Raw genomic sequence first — 26,770 nt, 5'->3', positions numbered from 1 at the left:
AGGATTGAGGACTGCTATCCCTCCTCCTTGCCCAGCTATTCTTCTGTCTCCAGGAGAGTCTCCTTCTACTCTCAAGACTGGATCCCTGCTCAGTACGTTCCACCAAACTCAAGCACTCCTCACTAGACCCATACGTTGCCATAGTCCTGCTCAGACACTCATAGATCCCACCTAGTACTCCTCCCAGCATGCCTCAAAGCTCAGGACCCTCTGGCCTCCAGCCTGGTTTCCCATGTCCCCACAGGGACTATGCCCTCCATCTTCCCAGCACAACATTCGCGTGGGTTCCCCATCCCTCTGCATTCAACTCCCTTCTGTGAGAGGAAAACAACTTCAGGATCCACTGCTTCCTTCCCAGTGGAGGTCCATCATATCCAGGCAAACACAATGAGGATGAAGGGGATGCACACACACTGCACCACTGAAAAGGCCCATGGGTGAAGTGGTTCTCAAATTGCCTCCAGGCACTACCACCTCCCTACTTCTAAGCCCAGGCTGCTCTTAGAGCTGTGGACACAGGAGAACCCCAGGCTGGAGACAGTGAGACTTCAAGGACGTTCAAGGCCATTCTGAAGTCTCCAAAGCCATGAGCATGTGGACTCTGCATGTTGACACCTTCCTTTGCTGCCATTTTAGGATGCGACAGAATGGAAAGAGAGACAAAATGTGTCCATCAGGACTCAGGAAACGGGAAGTCTCTTCTGCTTTCCCTCTCAGGAACAGTTCTAGAATCTGGGCTGTAGTCATTTATGATGTTGCTGCTGGGTGGAATGTGATGGGTGGCAAAAAAGATACTTGCACCCCATTCCTCCTGACATCGGCTATGAGCTCTGAGGACCTACTCCCCTCTCTGGGACTATTGGAGGGAGACACCAGGCACAGTGCTCCTGAGACACCTATGCAAACGTGAGTGTCTTAGTTTTTAATACAGGTTTTCCAGCATTATTCTGAAGGTAGTCATAGAACTCACGAAGGAGCACAGCATCTTACTTAAGCCTCAGATACGAGCCCAGCCCTCTCTAGTTGGAGTTGTTTCCTCCCTCCCACAAAGTGACCACACTTTCCAGGACAGCAGGAAGGACCCAGGTCTCAAAGGGGAGCACAAGCTAGGGACAGTGGAGTTCTGTAGGTAGAGATGATATCCAAAGCGGGGATCTTCCTTTCTGCCCTGGGAGGGACAGGACAGGGATGTGCTCAGCTCTGGGCCCCTTTGGGATAACTACATAGCCATAGGGCACCTGCTTGATCTGTGGAGCCAGTGATAGTGGTGAGAGGCACTCCCAGGGCTAAGCAATCAGCACTGGGGTGCAAGGAATGAGGCAGGGCGTTCAGGCAACCAGAGTCCAGATTAGAAGAACACAAGTTATCTGACAACACAGTGAGAAGAGGGGCAGTCACCTGCCCAGCTTGAAGGTGGCCTGGCCTGGTCCCACAGCAGCACCGTCCACCTCTGCTGCGTGACTTGCAAAAACGGAAGTCCATCTCGAAATCAGAGCTCTGTGGCGGTCAGCAGCTGGGCCCAGTTCAAGCCTCGGCACCTCTGCCACCCTAGGGATTGCTGTCTGTGATGCTTCCATGGTGACAGTATCTCTGCCCTTCATTCCCAGAAGTGTTTCTGAAACTGAGCTCTGTTGCCATGTGACAAGGGGACTTCTGAGCCCCACCACCACAAGCCTCATCCTCTGGGCCTTGACTCTGTACCTGGGCACAGCCCTTCCCTACCAGCTCCTGCCCTCTAACTGGCAGCCAGGATACCTCTGGAGGTGACCAGTGGGGCATGCCATGCCCCAGGACTCACTGTTCCTACAGGGCCTTCAGAGGCAGTGGGTCAGTTCCCAGACAGGGCCCATGCAAGATCCTTGCCTGCCTGGGCACCACCCTGCCCTTCAACACTTCTGGGACTCAGATGTTTGCCAAAAACAGTTATACAGACAGCGGGGATGGGCCAGCAAGTGTCAAGGATGCGATGCCTGAGCTAAGAGGGGTCTGAGAAACCAACTGAAAGGCAGAGCAGTGCTTCTGCCTTGAAGAAGCGGAAGTGAACACCTGCTAGGGAGCACATGGGCTTGGGGAACTTGTCATGAAAGGGCAACAGTGGGCTCACACAGTGAGTCTCCCACGTAGACAAACACCCTCTGAGAGACACGAGGGACAGCCTGGGCTCTACTGCCCTCCACCCTTCCCCCATGTACCATCCTGAGAAGGGTCCAAGGTGGCCTGAGTGCCAATTTCCTGACCTGGGTGTGAGGTCAATAGAAATCCATGAGGAGACAGACACCGTCTTTCCAACTCAGGATTTCCCATCTGCCTGCGTTACTGTGCCCCGCAGCAATCTTGCTCACAGGTCTATTAGTACCAGAAATGACACGGGTAGATATCCAGGCTCTCACTGGGATCTGGCTTCTCACCTCCACTTCCAGGGCATGTGGCAGTGTAGAAGAGGTGGTGGGTAGGCTGGGGAGGGGAGGCATGCATTGCTGTGCCCATGCTGGCACCAGGCACAGGGCAGGAGCAGTAACTGGCACCACTCACAGCCCTGGGGCCACACTCCACCAAGTGCCTGGATCTGAACACCAAGCTCTTCCCCCAAAAAGGGGAAGAGAAAACAGAGGCAGAGGAAAGCAACAAAACCCCCAGTCCTGATAGCTGTAAGAATGAGCTGTCTGAAAAGTGGTGACAGGCTTATATTTGGGGACATTCAGTTAAAAAAATGAGTATCAGCAAATCTATCAAATTGCTATTATATAACCATGATATGATATGATGCTGCAGATGTATTAAAAAATCTCAATGTTTATACAATAGAAAGTCCCATCTAGCTGCTTCAATTGCAAGGGTTTAAATTTTTGTAAGATTCCACATATCTGCATCTTAAAATATACATACCTTCATGTATGTTTTCTTCTTTAAAATATCAACTTGTTTTTATTTATCTGTATTATGGTTATTTCCTAATTTAAATTATATATTTCAATTAGAAATATATTGGTGAATAGTTTTGAGTATTTCTTAATGCCCTAGTTATTTCTTCCTCATTTATTTAAGTCCATTTACCATGCAAGCTAAGTGATGTATTTAATTCACTTGGGGTAAGATGCAAATAACAGAAATATTAATATATTCAAAATTAAAAAAACATCTTAGGGCCAAGGATATAGCTCAGTGGCACCGCGCCTGCCTGGCAAACACATGGTCTAAGTTCCTTTCCTGGTAACAAAATATATGTCTTCTATTTTATGGCTCATTTTATTTTTATTTCTAAATTTGAGTCATTTCATTTGATTTTTTTTCATACTTTCCAAAATTTCATTAATTTTAAATTTAAAATTATTTGCTTTATTTATTGTCTAATTTTTTACTTAATTTATGTCTAGATAAGAGAAACTTAAAACATTTTTAGTTTTTATTTCTATATGTAATAAAGAATCTACGCAATTTCTAACTTTTCTATGCTGCCTAATAATGCTAGTACTAATGTGTTTTGCTAGTTTTCTCAATTACTGGAAACTTAAAGAAAAAAATGAAAAGACTCTAAATGCACAAATGCATTCACTGCGGTCCTTATTAGGGAAAGGCTGCCCGAGAAATGCCAAGCAAGTAGGGTCCCCAGAGTCCATCCTGGGCTTTCATTAAAGACAAAGACTTTAGAAACAGCATGGCATAAAATCAATCAGGAAGAAAATAATTACAGGATTGTACAACTTTATGAGCATTATGGTTACTCAGACTTAATCTGAAAAGAGCACAAAGTGAAACAAAACTACAAAAAATTAAATCCAAGTAAATAAACATAAAAGACAGTCCTCACTCAAACTGAAGAACAGACACCACCACCAAAGCAAAATAAAAACACAAGGCAAATTAAACAACAGTGGTGTGATTTTTCCCAGGACTGAATGCTACGGAGAGCTGTGTCCATATGAAAAGGGACTTTAGTAGCTTTGTCCCTGTGAACAGGGGCAGGCTCCGTGGATAGGTGATTCTCTCCCACTGCCCGCTGGCTGAACCTATGAAGACGCCAGTCTACGGAGTCACAGGGACCCACGAGGCCGGTCTCTCTGCTGGGGCCTGGCCTGCCCCTGGGCAGGAAGTCAGCACACACTGAGCCCTTCCTCCCTTCCCTTCTGCAGGCAGGCCTGGAGATTATGCTAATTCACCCCAGGTGCCAAGTTTCTTGTTGCCTGGTGACAAAGTTTCCCAGTGGAGGAGGAGGACCTGGACGGGGTAAGTCTGCTTGGGTGGTGGCCCTGTTTTTGTCGATGGTTTGCTTAAACTATGTCCAACTACTGCTGTTTCAAACTGTTTTTTCTGGCCCTCCTTGGATGAGCGGCTCTAGGACCACTGTGCTCCTGGCAGGGGCTGTATTTACTGACCCCAGACTCCAGCTGATGCATAATTTACAAACCATAGCTTGCCCTGAGCCTGACCAAGAAGGGTGACGGGCCACAGGGGGCATGGCTAGGGGTCTTCTGGTGCCAGTGATGCTTTGGGGGCCATGCTTGATTCTCCTTCCGAAGTGTGGCTGCACTCTCCAAGCCCTCCAGGTGCAGGCCAGTGTTCAGACCCCTCACTTTCACCCAGAGAAACTGGAAGGAGAATGCAGAGCACTGGGCTCCATGAACCACCCACACCTGGACCCTGGGAGTGAGTCTGGCAGAGAGCTCCACAGGTCACCCCTGTACTAGGGCCCAGCATGCAGGGTTTTGTCCTAGGCTGAGCAGGGCTTTCCTCACAACACATACTCGAGTATGCTCTTGAATTGAGTTCTTGTTTTCATGGTTGTTTTGGGAAAAGGCATTTCCCTAGTCCAAGTCTCTGTGACTTCGGTCAAGTTACTTGGCGCGCTCTGGCCTCAGGTGGCATGTGTCCTAGTGGACATGAAACTCAGTGCATGTTACCGAATCACTACTGGGGTCTGTAAGATGCCTGGGTTGGTGCAGGTGGCCCCATGATCCACGTATGCAGGAATCCAACTTCCCCAAGTCACAGGATAGTACTGTTGCCTTGCAAAGGACTCCCTGTGCTTTCATGAAGCATTCAGATACTCTAAGAGCCAAGCACAGACTAACAGCTCTCAGACCACAGAACATGGACGCAGGAAGGTTGATGTGTGCCTGAGAGCTGCAGTGCAGGAAGGGAGTGCTTGCCTGGCCTCCAGCTGGAGTTGGAACCTCCAGGGGGTAAGGAGGCTGAGGTGGCTGCTGTTCCCCAGGTCACCTGCTGCTGCCTAGTACTTGCCGGTGCCTCCCCAGATCAGCAGGGTGACATGGGTGTGAAATCCAAGGGAGTCCGAGTCCCTCATCCTGTAGGACACAGGTAGGTGATGCCGCTTGCCCAAGCCAGCGTCCACACCTGACCTAACCCGCTCTGCCAACTCTGTGCTGAGCTCTTACCAGTCTCAGAGCACACTGAGTGTCCTAGTCCCCTGAGCAGGGTCTGGGGCTGCACATTTCCCTTCTCTTCTGTCTAGGATTCCCTTGAGGAGGTGAGGCATCTGACCCGCAGAACAGCATGAGCTGTTCTGTCCACCCAGTGAGGTGAATTTGTCCCAGAATATTGTAAAGTCAAACTTCCAAAGAAGAGCCCAGTGGCAGCTAGGTGCCCAGGAAGGGCACTTCAGCAGTGCCTGGCTTTCCCTAAGTGTATGACTTTAAGGGCAGGATGGTGAGGCCCTGTATTTTATCTGTGAAGCGGGGTGCATCAAATAAGGCACACAACACTCAGAATGCACAGCCTGGGTGCCTCTCTTCCAGGCCGTCAGCCCAGTCGCCACGATCCACCTGCCCTCTACCTTGACTGCAGCCTGGCCTCTCTACCTCTGAATGTTCTTCTTTCTCTTCCAGGCTTAACTAGTTAAACCAGCTCCCACTGTGGCCCCCGGGCCCCTCCCAGCACAAGTTCTCACGTTGCACAATTCATGCCATCGTGGCATCTATATAGACAGCGCTCTTGCCCCCATGGAACCACATCCAGGGCTTGCTTTACAATCAGGGATCAGCAAGGACTTGTTTTACTGGTGACAACCTGAGTCTCCCCTAGGAAACCTCTCATTTAAAAAATCTACTTCCTGTTGTAGACATCTGCAAAAAGTAGATGAAGCAACAGCAGCTGGAGGTGATTACACCCCAGGCTAGGCGGTGCCTGGGGCAGGAGGAATGCACACAGCAAGGGCCCCAGGACACAGCTGCACCCTGACATGCTGTGGACAGTGTACTGTGAAGGTCTCTGTGTCCTCAGGACCCAACAAAGTCCATTCCTGAGGCTGGCCAGATAGCTCAGGGAGAAAAGTGCTTGCTTAGGCAGCAGGCCAGATGTTCTGTTCCCACCCCCAGGGTGTGCTGAGGTAGCAGTTGGGACTGGGCATGTTGGCACATGCCTGTAATCCCAGTGCTTGGGAGGCTGAAAAACAGGAAGGATCATTACAAGTCCAAACGTGTAGTGAAACCCTGTAGACTCTGTACTAAATACATGAAAAATAAAATTAAAAAAAGCCCACACCTACAGAGGAAGGGATGCTACTGCCCAAGAGGGTGCTGGGCCACAGAGTCTAAGTGGGGTTTTACCCAGGTGGAATCCTGGGGCCCTAGCTCTATCTTGGGTCAGTGACATCCGAATGTGCCACCCTGCCCCTCCTGCCCTGCCCTGGGAGCAGCCCCTTGTGCCTCCATTGGCAGCAGTGGGGAGCGATGCTCAGCGAACACAGGAGTCCATCCATGCTCTGCAGGATGCTGAGCAGGAAGCTGCGGCCAGGCCACCTGCTACAGGCCCCTCTGTCCACCCTGCCACCCTGCCGTGTCGCTGCCAGAACTCCATTAACTACTATACGGGGGGGGGGGCTGTGAGGAGGAAGCAGATGACACTGCGGACACCAGGGTGGACATGGAGCCCCTATGCCCCATCTTGGGCTGGGAAGAACTGGCTCTGCCGCAGGTCCTTCGGCCTCTGCTTGTGTGAGGCCAGCATACGGCTGGTGAACAAGGTGTTTCTAGTATGTTATACTAATAATCTTAGTATTCTATTTTAATTGTAAGACACCTATTCCCCTTTGTTCCTTTAATACATCCAATCAAACAGAGCACATTCAGAATTACAAAATAGACGCTATTAAACCAGTAAGAAATTATGATCTTTCCTTATGGGACCATGTGACCCCTTGAGAACTCTTGCTCAAAATAAAAGTTGAATTCCCATTATCCAAGCGGGGAAGGGGACAGTTTGACAGAGAGCATTTCCAGGCAGCATGTGAGCACAGCCGAGCTGCACTGCAGAGAGGAAGGACTGACATTCTGGGGGCAAAGCAGGACGGGTGAGGTTCCCCAGGATGCTGAGAGCCAGATCATGAAGTTAATGACATCACAGGCAGATTCACGAGCCAGCCCGCTTGCATGTGGACACCCGCGTACTTTCCAGGCAGGGCAAGGACTCTGACATCAGAGGAAGAAGGCTCCCCCCAGGGACAGGGATAAGACATCCACCCCCGCATCTTCACTTCTTCAAAGGAGAGCTGTGACGGGGGACAGTGAAGGGGAGGTCAGGTCACTTTGGAAAGGAAAGGGCACACAGGACCTCTGAGAGCTGATTTAATCACAGAAGCAGTGCATCAGGGCAGTAGCATCAGGTGACATTCACTGAGACAGCCCGCCAGCACCTCCAGCACAGAGGGTCCTGCTGCCTCGGTGGGCACCAGAGACAGAGCTGACCAACATCCACTTTGCTCTCAGCTCATACTCATTGTGTCCCCCCGGGGACCGGAAGAGCTAAGCACCACAGAATCCTTAAGATACAGAGCCACAAAGTGAGTGGTGTGTGGCATCATGTGGACCCTTTAAACTGCTTTTGTCTCTCCCTGTCTTTGTGCTGTCATTATCACTAGCAAAGCTCTCACAATTAACTGACTCTATGAATGCTATCAACACAGTAAAATGTACACTCCTTATGTGCATTCAGACATAGGCATGCATATGCATAGCTATGCAAATAAGCTCTCAGTAGGGTGAGCAGGCAAGGGGCAAGGACATGAGGAAGGTCTCCTCTCCCTAGAGTCAGCTGGGCTAGTTCTGTGCCCAGGACAAGGGCTGGGTGTGCTGTGGAACAGCAGTTGAGGGAGGCACCCAAGGACACAGAGTGTAGGAAAAGATCACACACATGCCTGGGTATCAGACTCATCCAGATTCGACTTCAGCTGTTTCCATGTAAGGGGGGCCGGGGGCGGCTCACTTGAATTCTCTTAACTCCATTATTTTAAAAATGAGGTCAACATTGGCTCCAGAGATCAGAGTCATAGGAAGTTACCTGCTGGCAGCAGGTGAGTGGCAATGATCTCGGGGCATGACATCTGGTGAATGATAGGGTGAGGTTGTGGGCACTGGGAGCATTTTCAAAATAGATGTCAGGAAACCTCAACCATGGCATCCTGCCAACCTCCATGCCCTGCCTGCTGCATTGCTGCTGCCCACCCACTCTCTGCCCAGTGCAGCTCCACCTGTCTCAAATAGTAGAGCTGATTTTAGAGGCTAGATAGGGTTGCAGACCCATCCACCCTACACACATGACGTTCCACAGCCCTCACCATCCCATCCCAGGAAGGCACAGCCCACTGGCTTTCAGATGACCACCTGGTCTGGAGGGGGCTGAGGCACGGGGAATGACTTCAAGTCACACGGGAAGTCACACAGTGGGGCTGGCCTGTTACATACCCAGAGAATACAAAGGTTGGAGAGAGAGCAAACAATTGTACTCACCCAACATTTTAAGATGGTAGAAAACTAGTGGCTATACCTGGGAAATGAGAGGCTGTACCTGGGAAACTAGAGGCGTCATCTGGGAAACTAGGGGCTGCACCTGGGAAGCTAGAGGCTGCACCTGGGAAGCTAGAGGCTGCACCTGGGAATCTAGAGGCTGCACCTGGGAAGTTAGAAGCTGTACCTGGAAAACTAGAGTGTATCAGGGAATTTTGCATCCATATACAATATGCCCTCTGGTCCTAGCTTGGGATTCCAGGCAGCATAGCAAGCACCACCCCCAGGTAGCTGGGGGAAGTAGCTGACTCTGCACTATGCTATTGCTAAATTGCAATGCATTGTAAGTTAAGTGTAATGAAGTGCAGTTTCTACTCATAGCCTTTACAGCTGATGTTGGCAACAAGTTTATCAGGTACACACATGTACACACACACACACACACACACACACACACACACACATCAGCAAGCCGAGGGGCATCTGTGATTTTGGATCAATGCATGGTTGAGGAAACCTGTGCCATTTCCTCTCAAGGGAAGACCCACAAGCAAAAAGGATTTTTCTCGCAGAAGGTAGATCACTTCCTATGAACTTGGTCCCAAACACTGACCTTGAATCGGTGGTGAGTGACCTCGGGGATTCAATTCTACACATGTCTATCCCATGTCTTCTGTATCAAAGGGTGGAACTGTTATTCTGAGATCATCGGTAGTAGGACATTTAGAGGTATCACAGACACATAGAAACAAAGTCAATCTTAAAATGTACTCCACAGATTCCTGAGTGGAAAACCCAGATGACTTCCGGCATTGTGGTGATAAGAATCTTACTACTGAAAATGTCTATGACATTAAAACATAGGTTGTCATTACATTTTTAATTTAGATATCCATGGGGTGTCCTGCCATGCTGTTTGATTCAGAATTACTAGATAGAAAAATTAATTAGAAGTTAAGGCCAAATCAATTGGCCCACTCTATCCAAAGCATGAAAGACAAAAAGCACATTTAGAATCTTCTCACATGTGGACTTCTAAGCTATTCACCGGAAATGAAATCTGCCTCCCATCTCCCCCTCCTCACTCATTCATCCGCCCCCTCTCTGCTCCTCTATTTATATTTCTCTCCCTTTACTGCCTGCTTCCCTCGCATGGGTTGATTCCACTGTGACACCTGAGCCATCTGTGAGTTGGTAAGCGTAGGCCCTCCGACCCTTCGCATTGTATGGAAAGGCCACCTTCCCCAACCCTGTTGCCATTGCCTGTTGATCTACTTAGTGAGCAGGGGAGCTGGGTGGGATGCTGGTGTTACAGAGCTGAAAGCGAGAAGAGACCTCTGCTTGCTGGTGCCCTTCTGTGTCTACTGGTGCTCAGCAGCTTCCGGGTCAGGACTGCTTCCTGCCAGCCACACCTGCAGGTCCCAGGAGAAAGCATAGGTTTCTACGGAGAAGAGAAGCATGCAAGTGCAGGACCTCCTCAGCCTGGACTGCCTGGGGTCCCAGACTCCCCAGAGAGGAAGGAAGTGCATTAGCACAGGCCCACCCCACTTTGCCTCCAAGTGATTAATGGTGGGCGCAGAGCCAAAGGGCCATGGGGAGGCTCCCTAATGGAGCAGGACTGTGCAGCCCCCTCACTGCTCCTGGCCACCATCCATCAGGCCTGGAGGGGCCGCTTCCCACAGGGTGGGGGTTGTGTGGGTGCAGTGGGGACCTGCATCTTGGAAGAATCCCATCCTACACAGGGACACAGACCTCTGCTTGACTTTTATCTCAAACAGATGGAAACCAAGCTACAGCCCAAGCATGGTGGGGTCTAGTGGCCAGAATCAGTGACCATAGACATTTAGCTATAAGAACTTGGGGACCAAGCTGTTTATTGTCTGTCAGTGCCCTATTGTAGCCTCAGTGGTGCCCAAGCTGCACCTCTTAGTGCCCCACAAAGGTCATGAGTTCAACTCCCAGGACCAAAACACAAAACAAACAAACAAACAAACAAAAATTAGCTAGCAAAAATCTAAAAACAGAAATTGCATTCAACCCAACTCTTCCCCTTCTAACTATCCCCAAGACAGCTGAACACATTGTATTACAGTTTTGAGCTCTGGCCTACAGACCATGTCACCATCCCACAGTCAGGGGCCAGGCTGCTCCCCCCAACAGACTTGCTCAGGCTGATCCCTGCAAGCCATGCTGCCCCACAGTTTCTGCACCTACACCTACAGCTGTAGCTTTCCCAGAATGTCCTGGACACAGAGTTGTTCGATGTGCAGACTCTCGAGATTGGTGTCTGTACAGAAAAATGTGTTCACGGTTCACCCCTATGGTACGGATCTGTGGTTTGTTCTCTTTTCTAATAAATATTTCTTTAAAATTTAAAAACTTTTAACAATCATATAGTTACTGTACACAGTTGTGGGAGACAAAAAGCCATGCCAATACATATGCACATGCAATGTATATGTATTTGTGCTTCTTAGTATCCAGTATAGAAATCCACTCATAGAAGGGCCTATAGTTTGGCTGTAATTCTGCTTTTGATAATTACGAGTAGAGCAGCTATAAACACATTTGGACAGATTTTTGTATGACTTTAACTTTGCATATTTCTGGGGTAAATGCCCAGTGTGGAAACTGACAAGTCATGTGGTATTTGAGGTAATATGGCTAAAAGCTAGCCCAACTCTTTTATTACGACCCTGTGGTTCCACCAGCAAAGGTCAGGTGCCCTGGCCGCTCTAGGTCATGGCCAGATCATCACGCCATCTGACAGAGGTGCCCTGGCCTCTGATTACAATGCTGATGGACTGATTTGTGTTTCTCTACTTGCCAGTGAAGTTGAACAACTTTTGCTGGGTGTATTTGCCAGCCCATGTGCAACTTCTATGACAAAGGGTATCTTTACATTTTTGCTCATTTAAAAAATTATATTCTTTCTATTTCAAGGAATGCTGCTGGCAGTGTCTTTTACTGAAATAAACATGTAAAACTTAAACATACACTGTATTTCTTTATTACACCACATATATTGATTTCCAAATACTGAGTTGAACTTATGTACTAGGTGGGCTGTCATTTGTTATTCTGTATTGCATTGAGAGATTCAATTTGTGAATATTGTGTCGAGGATTTGGTGTCCCTGTTCGTGAGGCATGTCAGCCTATATTTTTCTTTCATTAGGTTGTGTTTATATGGTCTCATATCAAGGTAATGCTGACCTAAACAAATAAATTGGGGGTTACCTCTTTTCCATTTTCCAGAAGAGAGTGTGTAAAATCAGTGTCATGTTTTTGCGGTGGGCTGAAACCTCCCCCAGCACTCCAAATTATATGTTCAAAAACATGATGGCCTAGGGGAGTATGTGATAGGAAATTTTATCGTGAGGGCAGGACCTTCACAAATGAGACTGGTGCCTTTATAACGAGGATCCAGAAAACTCTCTCGCCCTCTCACTGCCAGGGGAAGACACATCCAAGAGCCACCGTGTCTGCCAGCTATGAGCTGGAATTCTGAGCCTTGGACACTGTGAAACACACATTTCTATAGTTTTTCAGCCCCTGTCTGTGGCACTTTCTTTTATATTGTGAACAGACTGAAATGGTCTTTAAATGTTTGTAAGATTTAATGGACCTGGAAGATTCTTAATGTGAATTCCATTTTGCTGATAAGTATAGGTAGGTCGACTTGAAGAGCCTAACTCTTCAATGAGAGTTGGAGGTTTGTGATCAGTTTCATACAAGTTCTTTGTTGTTTCCTTTTACATTCTAGAAGTTGTTTTTACTAGTCCCTTATCACCATTTTCATGTCCATGGGCTTTAGCGCATCTACTCTTTACTTCGAGATATTCATAATTTGTGTCTTTTTGTTTTTTCCAGTATCAATCTGGCTATGAGTTTTATTAATCTTTCCAAAGTACCAGTTCTTAGTTTCATCTATTTTTATATATTACCTGTCTTCTTCCTGTACTACTGATTTATACTATGTATTATGTCCTTCTTGCCTATACTTTATGTTTATTTTCTAGTCCTTACTAGTTACTTAAGGTGAGAGTTTGTATGACTATTTAATCCCATTCTTCTTTTCTAATATGGGCCACTTAAGCTACAAATTTCTTTCTAATCATGGCTTTGGTTGTATTCTACAAATTTTGTTAGGCTGTATTTTCATTTTTGTCCAGCTCAAAATATTTTCTAATTTTCTGTGGAGCTTTTTTGACTCAAGGATTATTTATCAATATATTAATTGTTAATTATTTAAGATTTTCCAGTTACCTTTCTGTTATCAATTTCTAATTCAATTCTCTTATTTTCAGAAAACATTTTTTGTATGATTCCATCTCCTTTAAGTTGATTAAGTCTTATTTCATGGCCCAGAATACAATCTATATTTGGGAAGAATCTGTGTATTCTAGGAAAGAAAATGCATCCTGCTGTTCCTAGGTAGGGTGTTTTACAAAATGACAATTGAATACAGTAGGCTGATGGTAACACTAAGTTCTTCTCTGTGGGGGGCAATAGAACGCTCCTGTTATATTTTCCCTTATTTGGTCAAGAAGTGCTGCAGCACCAATCCCCGCTTGCCTCAGCATCTTCCTGTGGTCCTGGACCTCCACTACCAATCCACAACTAGTCCCACCCAACTGCTTCCACTATACAGCTATTTAGACCCTGCTCACTTCCTCAATAAACGAGACTTGATCAGAAAGCCTGTCTTGTCTCTGTCTCTTGTGTCTCTTGCCCTGTCCTGTTTCTCCCCGTTCCTCCTCCAGGTCATTACCCCACGTCTCGACTCGTGGGCTGAGTCACTTCTCCACCAGTAGTTCTCATCTGAGGGCAGCTGTGTCCCACAGTGGACATTTGGTGGTGGCCAGAGACATTACTATTACAGTCTGTGGGCAGCTGCTGGCATCCAATGGGCAGAATCCCCTGGCTAACACCTTACAATACATGGGGCAGGTCTGCCACCTTCTCCTCACCACAAACAAAGATCTGGCCCCAAATGTCCCTGCTGACCTTGTCTCTACCTGCTCTACCAATTATTGAGCCACATGTACAGCTGTCTGCAATTTAATTGTAAATTTGTCTGTTCCTATTGTTAGTTTTTGCTTCATTTATATCAAAGCTGTGCTTTTTATGTGCATTAATTTTTTTATTTCATAGAATTAAATACATTTTTCTATGATTTTAGTTTTAAAGCTTTTACATTTTAGATTTTTATTGATGTATATAATTGTATTTTCACTACTGTATATTTCATTGCATGAATAAACTATTGATGCAATGTAGAATAACTCTAGAACACTTGTCTTTTTAATTGTAGTTCTCATAGATGTGAATCCAAGATCTACAGGGGAAAGTTTCTTTTTAATCAAGAAGAAATATTGTCCATTAGTGCAATTAAATAAATATTAAATGTAAAAATAAAAAAATCTTCCTGATGCAAATTTACAATATGTGCAATGTGCATAATAGATTTTGCATGTAAGATGTAAGCAAATACTTTAGCAAATATTTTAATTTTCAAAAAATCTACATTGTCCAAGGGCTGGCCAGATAAATCAGCTGATTAAAGCACCTGCTTAGGCAGACACAGAGGTCAAGGTTCAATCCCCAGTGTGCTGTGCTGGCCCCAACCCAGGGGCTGCACTGAGATGGTGAATGAGACTGGGTGTGGTGGTGTGTGCCTGTAACCCCAGTGCTTGGGAAGTTGAAAACAGAAGGATCACTATGAGTCTGATCTGTGTTATGAGCCCCTATAGACCCTGTACTAAATACATTTTAGAAATGTACATTCAAAGCTGTATTTTTAAGCATATACATATTTAATTGTTTTTGGTTTTCTTGGTAAAATATCCATTTTATTATCAAGTGCTATTCTTTTTGTGTAAATTTTTTTTATTCTGAAATATCCTTTGTCCAATATTAATAAAGTCATTCTGGCCTTTCTTTAATGTTTGTATGGTATGACTATTTGGAATCTTTTAGTTTAACTCACTTTTGTTTATTTAAAGTGAATTTCTGATAGCACAATCTTTTCCTTTTGTAATTCATAATGATAAGTGTGTCTTAGTCGATACATTTAGGTCATTTTTATTTAATATAAATACTGTGATGTTTACATCTAGGATTAATATTTTAGTAGTCTTCCATCTGTTTCCTCTTTCCTATTTTCTTTGGGTTATTTTAACTTTTAAGAATGGTTTTGTTTTCATTTATATACTTAGGTTCTTATCATAGCTCTTTTTCATATTGTCTTAGTGATTTCTCTGGGGATTATAACACATATCCTTAAGGTTCGCAGTCTAGTTACAATTAATATGTTACCACTTAAAAATCATGTCTCTCATAATATATGTGCTTAACAGTCAGAGCCTAGTTATAATTAATATGTCATCAATTAAAAACTGCAAAACTCCACCTCAGTAGCATATGGGTCCCATTAACTTCCCCCATTATGGTGTACTTGTCACGTACATTACACCTACACACACTGCAAGCCCCCTCAGATGGGGTTATTTTGTTTCCAACCACATGTGTATTTTTAAAGATCTCATAGAAGAAACAAAGTCTACCATATTTATACACATATTTACTGTTTCTGTTACTCTAACTTTATTTCCAGCCTCACATTTCTCTCTACTGTGATTGCCCTTTCATGAGAAGAACTTCCTTTATGATATTTCTGCTATAGCAGTTCAGCTTGTAGCAAAATCTTTTATTTTTCTTTCATCTGGGAAAGTATTTTGCTTTCATTTTTCAAGAATACTTTCACTCTCTGGGCTGACAGATCTTTTTTTCAGTAATTAGATCTTTCTGAAGTACTCTGGCCTCCATGGTTCTGATGAGAAAACTGTGGTCATTTGTATGGAAATTCTCCTGTATAGAATGTGCCCTGATTTTTCTGGAACATTTTAAAGAGTTAGTTTGTTGTTTCATTTTGAGCAATTTTGTTATGGTTCTAAGCGTAGATGTCTTTCAGTTTATCCTGTTTGCAGTTTTTTGTGTTTCTTGCATCATAATTTTTGTTTTAAATTATCTTTTGAAAGCGTTTAGCCACTTTCCCACCAAATAGTTTTCTGTATCACCGTTCTTTTCTGCTGGTATAGTTTATAAGTCGAAATTCAACCCAGTTCGATCAAGGCTACCAGGTCTGTCTGCCATCTGTCAATTCTGTCAGCTACGATTCTAACATTCCCTTAATTTTCAAAGAACAGGCAGTGGGATTTAGATCCACCCAAGGGTTATTGTTATCTCACCCCCAACCCTGGAACCTGCATGGGTGGTCTATCTCTTTGCTCAGTTCTGAAAGCATTTGGATCCAAATATGAAAGAACCCACCCTCATCCATGCAGAGGCAGTGAAGGCTGCATCCGGCATTCATCAGTTATAGACACTCTCCCCTCTGTAATCTCCTCTTCACTTTGTGGGTTCTGGAAGTCTACTGTCTCTCCCACTTCTTGCTCCTCTGTCTGGAAGTTCAGAGGTTTTTTGTTTTTTTTTGTTTTCTAAATCTGCTGCACACCATTTTGGTCTGCTAGGGCCAAGTGGCAGTAAGACAGAGAAAGACAAAGTGGCCCTTAGGCTTTCAAGACCTCAGGTTGTTTGATCATGAGGTCACATTCTCTCACCTCAGCCTTTCAGATACTGGAGACACCAGTGACCCAGGATCACCTGGGCTGACACACAGGGAAGGGGAGCTGGGGGCACAGCCAGATTTTCTTTACTCTGTCTGATTTTAGAAGACCCCTTCCCTGCTGGGCAGAGGGCAGGATGATGCAGGAAACTTACAGCCACACTGTTTTCCTTAGGTAGAATCTACTCCAATCTGCCCACTGCACAGTCTTTTGCATGCTTCTCTTCAGACACTTTGGAGGTGTAGGTAGGGCAGAGGGTCCTCATTCCACCCTCATGGTCCCTGAACCCAGGCTATCTTTAAGCTGTTTTATCCCTCCTAGGGATGTCTCTCACCCCTGGTTGCTCTACAGGTAGAGAAAGTCACTTGCCGGCACACTCATGCGATCTGTGCTAACCAACCAGCTGTGCTTGTAAGCAAGTCATCCACCCCTTCCAAAGAACACAGTCAGTGTTAAGGTTTGTGTTAGGGCTTCTGAGAGCTAAGAGGACTGTCAGGTTCAGGTAATGCCATCTCAATGTAGCAAATCTGAAAGTGAGAGGGGCCAAGACTCAGAAGGGGAAGTGGCTGCAGACCATATAGAACAGTTTGGGTGCTGCTCCTCACGGCAGAGCTTCTTGGTCCTCCTCTGTACCAGAGAGATAATTCTGTGTATCTTGGATTATGAAGATTGGAAAACAGTGAGAAATGTTCATTATAACAATACTTAATAACTGACATTCACAAAGTTTTTGCTGTACTCCAGGCATTGTTAAAAGTGCTTTTTAAGTTAAGCATGGTTGGCCATGCTTATAATTCCAGAACTCAAGAGACTGAGGCAGATTGATTGCTGTGAGATCCAGGCCAGCCTTGGCTACATGCTGAGTTCAAGACCAGCCTGAATTACAAAGCAAGATCCTGCCTCAAAAAAAAAAAAAAAAAAAAAAAAAAAAAAAAAAAAACAAACAAACAAACAAACAAAAAATGAGGCTGGGAATATGTCTGAGTGGTGCGGCACCTGCTTAGTAAGTGTGAGGTCCTGAGTTCAATTCCTCATGCCTGGGGAAACAACAGTGCTTGCCCTAAGAGCTGAGATTAAGTGATTAAGGGGGGCAGGTCCAGTATCCCATGTCCTCTTATAACAAGATGGCTTCTCCCCCTTCTTATCAACAGTTCCATGACTTTTTCCTCAAACTGGCCACCTTCCAATTGGAAAGACATTCTTGTGACATCCTTCTCCTCCACTAAGACAGCATGGCCAAGGGAGGGAAGGGCCCCAAGGGCAAGAAGATCACCCTCAACATGGCCAAGAATTGCATTAAAATCACTTTTGATGGGAAAAAGCGCCTGGACCTGAGCAAGATGGGAATCACCACCTTCCCTAAGTGTATTCTGCGCCTGACTGATGTGGACGAGCTGGACCTCAGCCGCAACATGATCAGGAAGCTCCCCGACTCCATTGCCAAGTTCCAAAACCTGCGGTGGCTGGATCTGCATAGCAATTACATCGACCGGCTGCCCACGTCCCTCGGCCAGATGACCACCCTGCTCTACCTCAACGTCAGCAACAACCGCCTGACCACCAACGGGCTGCCTGTGGAGCTGAACCAGCTCAAGAACATCCGCACTGTGAACCTAGGCCTGAACCACCTGGACAGTGTACCCACCACACTGGGGGCCCTGAAGGAGCTGCATGAGGTGGGGCTCCATGACAACCTGCTCATCTCCATCCCCACGAGCATTGTCCAGCTCCCGAAGCTAAAGAAGCTTAACACAAAGCGAAATCCCTTTCCAAAGGCAGAGGAGGCAGACACCTTTGTGGACTCCATCAAAAGGCTGGAGAACCTTCACCTGGTAGATGAGAAGGACCTGTGTACAGCTTGCCTGAGAAAATGTCATCTGGCCCGGGATAAGCTGAACCGAATCAAGAGCACAGCCACAACAATACCAAGAAAGGCCCTGTTTTCCACTTTGATCTCCCCTAACTCCACGGCCAAGGAATCTCAGGAAGACTGGAGGTGACCTGGGACCCTGATCCCGAGGCAGGAGGGGAAAGAAGGGAGAGCAAGAGCAGGAAACAGGAACCAAGAGAGTGAAGGTGCCCTGTTATAGCAACAGCCCTGCTCTCTCAGGCCATAAAACACCTTTCCTACCTCCTTGGCTTGTGACTGTGTTGACTGGAGGGCTTTGGGTTCCCATTTCTTCCTGTTCTGTACATGGACAGGTGAAGCAAGTCAGGGAAGGGCCACCCATCCACCCATAGTTCTACTCACCTATCCATCTGTCCATCCATCCATCCACCCATCCATCCATCCATCCATCCATCCATCCATCCATCCAGCTCACTTCTGCTCCTGAGCTCTCCAGCCTATAGTCTGGGGCCGGGGGACAATGTTGCCAATGCTTTCTGGCATTTCAGGACCCACTATCCACTCCCAAGTGTGGAGTTTGTTCCACAGAAACTTGTTGGTTCTGAGCTAAAAGGTCAACAGTTCCAAAGTGTGGGTTAGCACTGGTCACAGACAAAACATCAAGTGAGGCCACAGAGATGAACAGGTTTTGAGGACTGCAGGTAGCATCTTGTTCTACCTTTTGCTCTCTACACAGTTTGTTCCAAGAGCTTTCTATCTTCAGGCCCCCATGAGCTGCAAATGCATAAGCTTATTGTACTCCATGCCTTCTTATAACCTTGTGGGAAGAAAGGAGAGAGTGAAGGCAAATATACCTTAGTGTATTCAGCAAAGAAATAGCTCACTTGCTCTGTGCTGGGTTCAAGACCCATGTTCAGTGCAATGAGCTTGGCCCATCTTCTGCAAGCTGGAGCAGAGGCCATCTGAGAAAAGATAGAACCTCCTAGTTTGAGGAACTTAGGAGACAAGAGCCATGACCTTCAGAGACATAGTTAAAACATTTGCCAGATAGCTCTTCCTATGGCTGTATGTAACCACAACTTACTGCCGGGCACTTGAGTTGTGCAGGGTCCACCTGGTGTATAGAAGGCCAGAGATCCTAGAACTGGGCAGACAAAGGTCTTTAATGGCTCTGTTTCTCCTGCTATGCCTGTGGAGCATTGTGTTCAGCCTCATCCATGAGGCACAGCTCACGCCTGCCCCCAGGGCTGCTGTAACTAAAGCACTTGGCACAGAGGGCACACAGGCAGAGGACAGCATTCTTTCCCAAGGCCAGAGCTTGGTGCCTCACAAAGCTAGAACACTGCCTCAGGCAGGCCATGCAACACACGCATGTCTGGACAGAAGCGAGGCTGGCAGAGATGATGCTCACTACAGCTATAGCCCTTTGCTGGCCTCATTGTCCACCACTGGCTGAAAACTGAGAGGATGCAGTAAGCAGCCCCAGGGAAGGCTTTCTGGGGAAGCCATTGCTGCAGTGGTATGCAGAGCACAGCAGGCACCCTCCATGTGGAGGAGGTCCTTCTTTCTCCACACTGTGAACCACAGCAGACAGACGATTCACTGTTCTATGCCGTTCTGCTGATTTTCTTTTGTATTACTCAGCTGTGAGGCCTTCATACATTCAAATTCCTGAAGGAGCTAGATTCAAAGTTCCTATTTTAGTTGCTTTCTTTTATTAAATGCTTTCCATTAGAAGAGTAACGAAACCACGATCTAGCTTTCTACGTGGTGGGTGAAGGTTGCACCCATCTGTGGAGTGAGCCAACTGTAACTCTGGCAGGTTTCCTTACCAGTCATTTTTCTGCTTATGTGTTCATACATAGTTAAAATTACAGTTTATGCCATCTCTATCCTGATTGAAAACCCATGTGGGCATATGGTCTTCGCATCCATAATTTAAAGTGTCTGCTAGATAGTTACTCTTTTGGATATGCATAACTTGAAATGACACTGGGCATTTAGGTTTCTTTCCAACTTCTCACTAATGGAAATAGTTTTGCAATGAGAGCTGGGATGACTAAAACATTTTTAAATGTTTCAGATAATTTCTTTGGCACAGCTGCATCACGGGAATATTGTGTTAAAGGGTATGTTTGTTTTAAAAGTAGTTTTTGAGGGATTCCATTGAGTAGCTTACAGAGGCCTAAGTCCATCAGTGATGGCTTTGGGCACCTGTGGCACGGTGTCCTTGGAGCACTGCATGTTGAGCCTCATGTGCTCCTCCCCTGGAGCCTTGTGAAGATGAAGGGTGGTCATGGCTGAGACCCGTGTGATGAGTGGCACACCCTGGGCTCAGGGAAGCTGTTGGCATGCTGAGTCCTGGACCTGCTCGTGAGCTGCCTGGGTTGCTCTCTTTATCCTTGGTTCTCACAGGCAAAAGGCCCAGCATCCCTGGGCAGACAGTGGCAGCAAGTTTCTGGGCAGAGTGGCAGGGAGTTATCTGGACTCTGCCAGTTCCCGTTGCTCAGCCTGGAGATGCTTTTGTTGGAGAATCAGTGCCCCGTGTCCTGATCTTAGGTGCCAGGAAGACCGATGAAAGGAAGCAGTAAGAACAGCACTGCAGCTGCAGCCCCACCACTCCCGGGCTCCCACCTCTGCCCATGCGGCACTCAGCATGCCGAGTGGGGCCAGCCCTAGAATCCTTTCGCTCTGTCACAGTGTCTCAGGAGTGGATTCAAGTGCTTTGGACTTCACCAGGCAGTGGGCTTTGAACTCGCTCAAGTGAGACACCGTGTTAGCTAGGAGAGGCTGGTACTGTGGGTGAGGACTGCAGAGACAGGAGGTACAGAGCAGCTTGGAAGCACCTGTGTTCTATTTCCTCTCCTGTTGGGGATTGGCTTGATGCCAAAACTCCTTCATGCTCTAACTGCCAGCCACCTTTACTCCCTGGCAACTGTAGGAAATCTAAGAACCCAAGGACTCAAGGACCGTATTTCTTCCTACTGGGTAGCACAGCCGTAAGAGTTCCTGCTGCCTCCAGTAGAACAAAAACACCACACACACACATACACACACACACACACACACACACACACACACTCATACTCATCTCCAGTACTTGAAAGCCAGGTGTGATCCAGTGACCTCCTATGACCCCAGAGTGATCTGTCTTGTGCCTTGTGGCCAGGAGCAACTGCTTCAGCTTCTTGTGTCTCCATCCCCAGGTTGCGCTCAACATCCTCCTAGAGTAGCTTATGGCAAAACAGGAAGACTACTCAGCTGACAGGAACACCCGGCTCTGAAGAGGAGAAGCGGGTTAGGAGAAGACAGAGCACAGGAAACACTCTGAAAGCCAGGCTGCCTGCGCTGCCTATGCCCCTGGCTTAGCTCACAGCCTCACTTCATCTGCTTTTTGTGGGTTTCCTGTGTGTGAAAACAAATCTGGAAAACATCTTGTGTGTTGCTTTAAGTGTATACGGAGGAAACACTTAAGAAAATTACAGACACACATTAGCGACAATGGCAAATGCACACAGTCAGCTTCCAAGGCTCGGGGTCTCTATTTCACTCACACTGGTCCAATCTCAATCTGACCGTAAGCTACACATGTATAACACAAAGCTACAAACAGCTAAAGTTTATACAAAGCATCTACACAGAGGAACTTACAAGCACACTACAGATAAATCAAAGTAGAATCTTAATGCCTCTTTCAGTTATGCACAGGAAGGCAGAAAAAAGAAAACACAAAGACGAACAGGGAAAGAAAACAATACAAAAACTAAAATGGCAAACATAGGTCCTGACATTTCAGCATTCACATTAAATGTAAACGGTCAACTTTATGTGTAATGACACCAGGGTGGGAACAATCAAATGGCCTTCAGTGCACCAATGTGGAACAAACTCTGGTATGTTCATACTGTGAGCTACTACCTGGTCAAGAAACAGGAACACGCTATTTACATGTGCAACAATTGGAGTTGAGCTCAGTGGTATTATTCTGAGTTAAAAACAGCCAACCTCCGAAGATCACCGCCTCTGATTATATTTATAGAATGTTCTTTAAATGACAATGATAGAGATGGGAGGTGGATGAATGGCTGCCGGAAGCTAAGAATAGCTGGGAGAGGCAGAGGCAGGTATCATCATAAAGGGCAGCATGTGAGATCCTCGGTACATGTGTTATGTTGCAGTGGTGGTATTACAGGAATCTACAGGTGTGATAGGGTGACAAAGATCCACGCAACACATGTGGCAGTGAGAATGCCCTGGTTTGAAGTTGTACAGTAAACAGCATGTACCTGAGGAGGCTGTAGGGAAATGAGGTGAGGGCTGCAGGGAGCCTCTCCACTACTGTACAAGTTCCTGGCGATAATAAACAGATCCTTGCACCTCTCTCCAGTGCCAATCTGTGAGCCACTCTCTCAAACTTAGAGTGAAATTTGACCACAAAAAGTCTGCACAGAGCCATGATCCCTCTACCACCCCAGAAGTAATGAGGCCAAATTGTTGGAAAGAGGGGGCCTAAAGAAAAGAGGAGAAAAGAGAGCCAGCTTTCCAAGAGCCACAGTTGCTCCTGATGGCTGGGTCCATCCAGGAAAGACAAGAGAACACATACACTATGATCTTCTGGGTGGGTAGGTCTCTAAAAACCATGCTAGGCACCTACCTCTAACAGTGAAGCCACACCTGGGGACACATTTACTGTACAATATCCAAACAAAGGGACCTCAACTCCACTGCTATTAACTATAATCTCACTTGTATTGGGACCCCCCCCCCCGTGGGCTTCAGGCACCATGACAGCTCCTCAGATGTTCCTATAGGGAAAACCTCCAGATCCAATAGGAAGGAGAACACTTGTCTCTCTCACTGGAGTGAAGAGCCCCAGCCCCAGCAGCAGCTTCGTCCCTGTAGACATCAGACAGAGGCTCTGATGCTGGCTGCTTCTGGGCTGTGAACTTTCCTCATTGACCAGTTCGCACTCTGAGGAGTTCATCCTGGATAATCTCTGCTTTCACTTTTGAGTTTGTGCATTCTGCTCAATTCTTCACTTGGGATACCAAGAACCTAAGATAGTCACCAGCCCTGAAAACATTTCAGCATCTCAAAAGAAAGAACACCTTTCCCTCTGCCCATTAGACTAATTTAAAATTGCCCACTGTCATCTCATCCTGGAGGATGACTGAAAGGGTTAATAAAAGAAAAAAAAATGTATGGCTTCCACCCATGTCCTAGCTTTCTGGAAGTGACTGGGAATAGGCAGCGCCTGGGTGGGGCCCTGACCCAATGCATGCGTGCCTCTTCCTCAGCTGCCTGTCCTCATCATGGTATTGGTGAGCACAGAGGCTGTGGGGCCATCTGGTGAACAGAGCTCCAAGGAAAAATGGGCATGCTGGCTGCAGGGAGCTGGGCTGAACCAGGCTCCTGCCTGCTTAGGGGTCTAAGGATGCAGCTGAGGGTACAGGTGGGACAACGCATGAGCGGAGTGCAGCAAAAGAACAAAGAGCCAGATCTGAGCATGAGCGGGATAGATGCACCCACTCTGATGCCCGTGTCCATTGCGCCAACTGTGTGAAAAGTTCCTACATGCTGTGCCTGGATTCCATGCTCAGAATTTTTAGTTTGTAGTCAGACTTAGTCCAATCTCTGAAGTTCTGTCCCAGACCCCAGGTGTCAATCTTGTTGTCTGTACCACTACCCTCTTGGGGCTGCCGGTCATCAAGAGCCCAAGGAGCCAAGGACCATATTTCTACCATCATAGTGGTATGGAGCTATCTATCAAAGTGACCACATTTGTAACATGTTTTTGGCCTCTGAGTCCACATTAACTCTGGGGGGTGTGAGTGATAGAAAAGAAAGTGAGGAGACTTTGTTACGGTTTATACCTAGATGACCCCCAAGTCTCATGCATTCATAGGTGGGCATTCTGGGAGGTGACTGGACCATGGGGGCATGACACTCATGGGTGGATTAGTCCACTGGTGAGTTTATAGCTAAATGTGATGCTGGCAGGTGAAGCCTGATTGGGGAAGGTGGGTCAGTAGGTGCGTGGCTTGCAGGAGTTTATCTCCTTGCCACTCTTCCCTTGATCTCTCTCTGCTTCCTGCCACCATGCCATGCGTGGTTTCTCTGCCATGTCGCCCTATGTGGGGGGCAGAAAACCATGGACTGAATCCTCTACAAACTGTAAGCCCAGTAAACCTTTCCTTCTTTAACTTGTGAGTGTTGGGTAACTGTATTCCAGTGGCAAGAAAATAACTAAGATAGAGCACTTGATTTTAAGGCTCCACATGACTGAGAGTGGTGAATGGTTGTGGTGGGTGATTTGCAAGTCCATCTCCTCCTAGGAATTTCATAGTTTCTGTGGCTAAGTTTCTAAATCTCTTCTCTTTGATTGGTTATCAGAGATAATCTACAGAGAAAATAAAACAATGAAAACCCTCAACTACAGAACTTGATGTTCAAAAGTGAGTTTTGCTCTAAGCTTCAGCTCACCACACCTTGTTCCCAGGAGCTTTCTCCAAACTTGATGCTGTGCCAGAATTGTGCCAGGCAGGATTCAGAAAGACCAGGAAGATTCAATTCCAGTAGTGCAAATGGCCGTGGCCATGACTGAACAAACCATGGCAGAAGTAAAAGCAGCCATTCAATACATGTGGAGCCCAGCACAACCCTGTCATCTACCTGTGGATGAGTGACAGATGGCTCTCAAGTAGCTGGCTCATCTCTGCAGAGCACTCTCCCCTACATGTAGCGATCATCTCTGGAGCGAGCCAACTCAGTGGCCACAGCCAAGGTCCAGCTCTCTTTAGTAGTGTTCACTAGGGTCTCTTTGTCTGGAGTAGGAACAGAGCTCGCCAGCATGCATGAAGAACGGTGCAGAGGGGCAAGGACCCTGCATTGCTGCCATTATACAAGGGAGAGAGTGCTGCTTATAGCTTGAAACAGCGGAGGGGTCACTGTGCCATGTGACACAAGGCAAGAGGGTGGCAGTGGACAGAGTGGTCTGCGTTACAGCTGGTGAGGACCATGGTCTCTGGTGAGCCCCTTTGCGTGGGGGCATTCATGCGCCTCTGTGTTCACCTCTTCATGACATCAGTGCCATGATTCTCCCAGGGAGTACCCTTCTCTCAGCTTGGTCTGTGGTCTTGGGTAAGCTGACCTCACCCTAGCACTTAGGTGGACAGATCACCCTGGTCCAGCCAAGGAAGACATTTAACTAGTTCCAGGATGTGCATGTAACTTCACTAGAGGAAAACAAACTCAGTGTGGATTTTTTTCCCCCAAAAATCACCAGGATAGAGCACAAGTAGTATATGGCTGAGTTCTCCAGTGACTGCCAGCTGGGAGCCACTCGGCACAGGGGAAGAGGGTGAATCCAAAGAATAGCCTCACTGAAGGAGGACAGCCAGCTGCCTGAGGACTTCCTGAACTCAGACACCTTGCAAGCCTGCAGCAGGACCATGCTGGCTTCCAAGCATGCATCCTGACAAATTCCTTTCCGTTCCATTTAGAATGAGGAGCCAACCACCACCAGCACTAAAGCAGCACTGAGGACCTCATGCAGGACAGATAGCAAGGTTCTCACAGAAGCAGTGCAAGGTGTTCAGGGCTGCAGTCAGCCCATGTGTGTGCACTTAGGGCTGCTGAACAACTGAACTGTGTCTAATACTGCAGGGAAACAGTGCCCCATGATCAGAGACCCTGGTAGCCCAGGCCTCCACAGGGGCCCTAGGCTGCCCTCGGCAGCTAAAGGGTTAATACTTGCTAACAGCCACCATGCCAGGCCTGATAAAGGTCATCTGTAAGTGGGATGGGATGCCAAGTTCAATGGTCAGGCCCTAGCTCTTCTCTCAGCAGGCACGTCCACACCTGCCACTCCCATCCTGAAGCCTGGCTCACAGGGCATCTTGCACACCTTCCCATTTGTCTCTTTCCCACACACTGCCCCTTTGGGCTGGTGTGTCCAGAGCAGTCTACAACCTTATTTCATGTGCATACTACCCCTGGTAACCCTGTCCATGCTCATGGTTTTAAGTACTATTCCAAATTTACGTCTTCCTGGATTTGCCTTATCCTCTGCAGTCACACCCCCAGCCCCTACCAGGATGTGTGCTGAGCATCCCAGAGGCATATGTCCAAACAGCACACCCAGCACTCCTGAGATTCAATCCTCACCACAGCAGCTCTTGTCCCTTGCTGTTCCCCTGCTCTGCGTGCTTTTGTGCTTTCACCCCACTTTGCTTTCCCTGCTCAAGCCTAAATCCATTCTCTAATCCTCAAGCTCTCTCTCTCTCTCTCTCTCTCTCTCTCTCTCTCTCTCTCTCTCTCTCTCTCTCTCCATGTGTGTGCACATGGTAGCCATCAAAACCCATCAGATATAACTTCAAAATACATTAGTAGCATCTTTGCTGCTAACTCCTGGATGGGAGCCTCTACCATTTGTCACCTGGGTCACCACAATGGCTCTGCATCAATCTCTGGCTTTCACTCCTGAGCTGCTCTGATCTATTTGTTTTATTCACGCCTGCTTGTAATGCAGAATAGTGATGTTCATTTTGAAAC

At 47.0% G+C, this 26,770-nt stretch overlaps 2 protein-coding genes across 4 annotated transcripts in view; one reads left to right on the top strand and one right to left on the bottom strand.

Moving 5' to 3' along the window:
• Wdfy4 (WDFY family member 4) overlaps positions 1-26,770 on the bottom strand; it is a 240,968-nt gene that overhangs the window by 35,857 nt on the left and 178,341 nt on the right. The gene's annotated exons all lie outside the window — the stretch shown is intronic.
• Positions 790-22,020, top strand: Lrrc18 (leucine rich repeat containing 18). The gene is made up of 4 exons (XM_004646961.2): positions 790-906; positions 4,131-4,224; positions 17,520-18,364; positions 21,424-22,020. Exons 3-4 carry the CDS (start codon positions 17,601-17,603, stop codon positions 21,443-21,445), a joined length of 786 nt encoding a protein of 261 aa, XP_004647018.2. The 5' UTR covers positions 790-906; positions 4,131-4,224; positions 17,520-17,600; the 3' UTR covers positions 21,446-22,020.

This window comes from Octodon degus, unplaced genomic scaffold, assembly GCF_000260255.1.
Source record: "Octodon degus isolate 3935 unplaced genomic scaffold, OctDeg1.0 scaffold00285, whole genome shotgun sequence".
In the NCBI taxonomy this organism is placed as follows: Eukaryota; Metazoa; Chordata; class Mammalia; order Rodentia; family Octodontidae; genus Octodon; species Octodon degus.
Note: the sequence above shows the minus strand (reverse complement) of the source record. Positions and strands in the feature narration are given on the sequence as shown.